This window comes from Galeopterus variegatus, unplaced genomic scaffold (genome assembly GCF_000696425.1).
Source record: "Galeopterus variegatus unplaced genomic scaffold, G_variegatus-3.0.2 Scaffold718, whole genome shotgun sequence".
Taxonomy (NCBI): domain Eukaryota; kingdom Metazoa; phylum Chordata; class Mammalia; order Dermoptera; family Cynocephalidae; genus Galeopterus; species Galeopterus variegatus.
In genome coordinates, this window is record NW_007726829.1 from 338909 (window position 1) to 341794 (window position 2886).

The following is a 2886-nucleotide window of genomic DNA, read 5'->3' on the forward strand; positions in this document are numbered from 1 at the left end:
CAGCGACGGGGTCCCCCGCCCCACCGCGCCCCACCAGGCCGTGCGCGGGTCCGAGGGGGCGGGGGCGACTGCGCCAGGCCCCACCTTTCCCGCAGCATGCCCACTTACGAGGGAGGGGTTAGGGCCTATTGGAGGCTGGCCCCCACACCAAGGTGGCGTCACCCCTTAGCTGGGAAGAGAACCCGGGGTGCGGGGGCCTGGGGCGCACGCACTCCCCTCCTCCTGCTGACCAGGCAGAGGGCGTGGGGAACCCAGGAAAGGGAGGGGGCCCCGCCCTGCTCGATGTCTCCATCCGAAAGGTGAGCTGGAGCCGCAGCTCCAGAGTGATTGGTTGGTCCTCGCAGTCGTCGGTCTCCATGGTAACCGCCTCCTGTCACTATGGCAACCAGAGATAGAGCCGGCTGGGGCTCAGCAGGCAAGGCCGCCTCAGACGAGTTCCCGGGCAGGCTGGGTATCCGAGGCTCTCCGCAACTCGATCGTCTGCACCCCACCCCTCAGTTCTCTAAGCAGTGGAAGGAAAAGGGAAGAAACGCGCCTCCCTCCATTCCTGGCAGCCACCTCTGTCACACCTCCCAAGAAGAAGCCCGCCCCTTGGCTTTCCTGAAATGCGCTCTTGCTTCCACACAGGCCGGCTGCACCACCCAGATTCATTTAGCCCGCTCCGCTCCCCTTCTCGTCTCCCCTCCCTTCCACTCCCCGTTCCAGGCACCAGGAGAGGGATGAATGAGACATTGTCATCACCCCTGAGGTGGGTGGGGGGAATCAGAGCAGCCATTGTCATGGGAAGGGAGGGAGCTTCCGAAGTCCTCAGTCTTCTGCTGGTTTTACCAGCTAGTTCATGAAGCCAGGGGCTGCCCTCCGACTCCCCCAGACCTGCCTCAAGGCCCAGTGCCACATACCTGGCTGTCTGCTGGGCATCTCTCCCCACTGGACTCCGGGCAGCAGACCCACCACGCCCAAACCTAAGCCCAGAATCCTCCTGCAGAAGTGCCAGACCCTGCATCCCTCTCAGTTGCCAGAAGCCCATCCGTCTAGTTGTGGATCCTCTCTTCCTCCTGCCCTTCACCACCTCCGCTTACAGACCTTCAACTTCACCGCCCAAGCATTTCTAAGTTGTCCCCTCCTGTGAGCCTTCTCCCATTGTCTTAACTGAATCCTTCTAACCCCACTGCTCTGACAGCTGCCTACCATTTTCTCCACACCACTGACTTTTCAGAAACCAAAAGTCCTTTAGTAGGGCCTGAGGGGCTTCCAGTCTGAACAAGACGGCATGGGCTTGTCTCTCTGCTCCTGCTAAGTACACCTATAAATCCAGGAAATAAGAGAAAACTAAAATAGAACTCTTAAGGGTGAAAAGGGGAGCTGGTGAGGGACCCCTGGGCTGGATGAACAGCACAGCAGCAGAGCATCTTATGACCTCCCCACCCAACAGAGGAAGGAGACCCAGGCCTGGCATTTCTTGATCTGCATCCTGCCAACAGGAGGACCAGGTGGTCTTGTTCATCCACATATAGAACTGAAGTCCTGACAACACCAGCCGAGCCTGGCAGAATTGGTAAGGGGGACTGATGGGAGGCACACTGTCTCTACTGAGGCTGAGACTCCCTCACCCCACCCAGAGCCTCCTCCAGGGTGGGGGCACTGGCAATGGCATCCCACAGAAGCTATCACTTGAGAATAAAGGAGAAGTACGGGGCTGACCAGTGAGCTCAGTTGGTTAGAGTGTGGTGTTATAACACCAAGGTCCAGCGTTCAGATCCCTGTACCAGCCAGCTGCCCCTCCCCCAAAAAAGGATGAAGGAGAAATAAAGATTCTCAGATAAAGGAAAACTAAAGGAATCAGTCACTAGCGGACCTACACCTATAGAATAGTAGAAGTAGAAGTTCTTCAAACAGAAAGGAAATGACAAAAGAATGAATATTGAAGCATAAGGAAGAAAGAACAATGGAAAAAGCAGGAATATGGATAAACACAACAGGCAATCCTTCTCCTCATGAGTTTTCTGGAGCATATGAGCATATCTGATGATTGAAACAAATTATAAAACTGCCTGATACTCAAGACACTATTTACAAGTAGAGAAGGTAAAGGGACTAAAATGGAAATAGAGTTTCCACACTTCACTCAAAATGGTAAAACAGAGGGCCGGCCCGTGGCTCACTCGGGAGAGTGCGGTGCTGATAACACCAAGGCCACGGGTTCGGATCCCATATAGGGATGGCCGGTTAGCTCACCTGGGAGAGCGTGGTGCTGACAACACCAAGTCATGGGTTAAGATCCCCTTACTGGTCATCTTTTAAAACAAAAACAAAATAATGCCAAATGAAAGGAACCACTCACAAAATATCACATCCTGTATGATTCCATTTATATGAAAGTTCAGATAGGGAAATTTACAGACATAGAATAGTGGTTAAGGCTGGGTGGTCGGTGCCGGGGACCAGCCCCAGCACAGAGATTGTAAAGGTCCCCACTGGTAAGGGATCCCCCAAAAGGGAGGAAGGGCAGCGTCGGCGAGGGATGGACAGCAAACACGCAGACTCAAAGGATCTGCTGAATGCTGACACTTTATTGAAGCATGTATACACTTTTTATACTTTTTCTTAAAGGCTACATAATCATAATCATTGAACAATATCATACTATTTCTTTGTAAGTGACATATATTTTAAGAAAAATAGCATTACAGTTTATTCCCAGAAAAGACAATTACAATGTCCTTTCCTTTGAGCAAGAACGTTACAACCCACTGGTCCCATATAATCATCACTTGTCATCACTTGCAATCATTACCAAAACTAAATCCATGGTACAATAGACTTTCTATGACGTTATTAAAACTTAATTCACACCTACGTCTAACTATTCTTTTTTTTTTTTTTTTT

The 2886-nt window shown here is 51.6% G+C and overlaps 1 protein-coding gene across 1 annotated transcript in view; it reads right to left on the reverse strand.

The window, feature by feature from the left end:
• The window catches only part of NACAD (NAC alpha domain containing), a 9529-nt gene extending 9171 nt beyond the window's left edge, over positions 1–358 (reverse strand). Inside the window, exon 1 of the mRNA XM_008571786.1 lies at positions 231–358. Within this exon, the coding sequence (XP_008570008.1) occupies positions 231–358 (128 nt within the window). The remainder of the gene's footprint in view (positions 1–230) is intronic.
• Between the last annotated feature and the right edge of the window lie 2528 nt (positions 359–2886).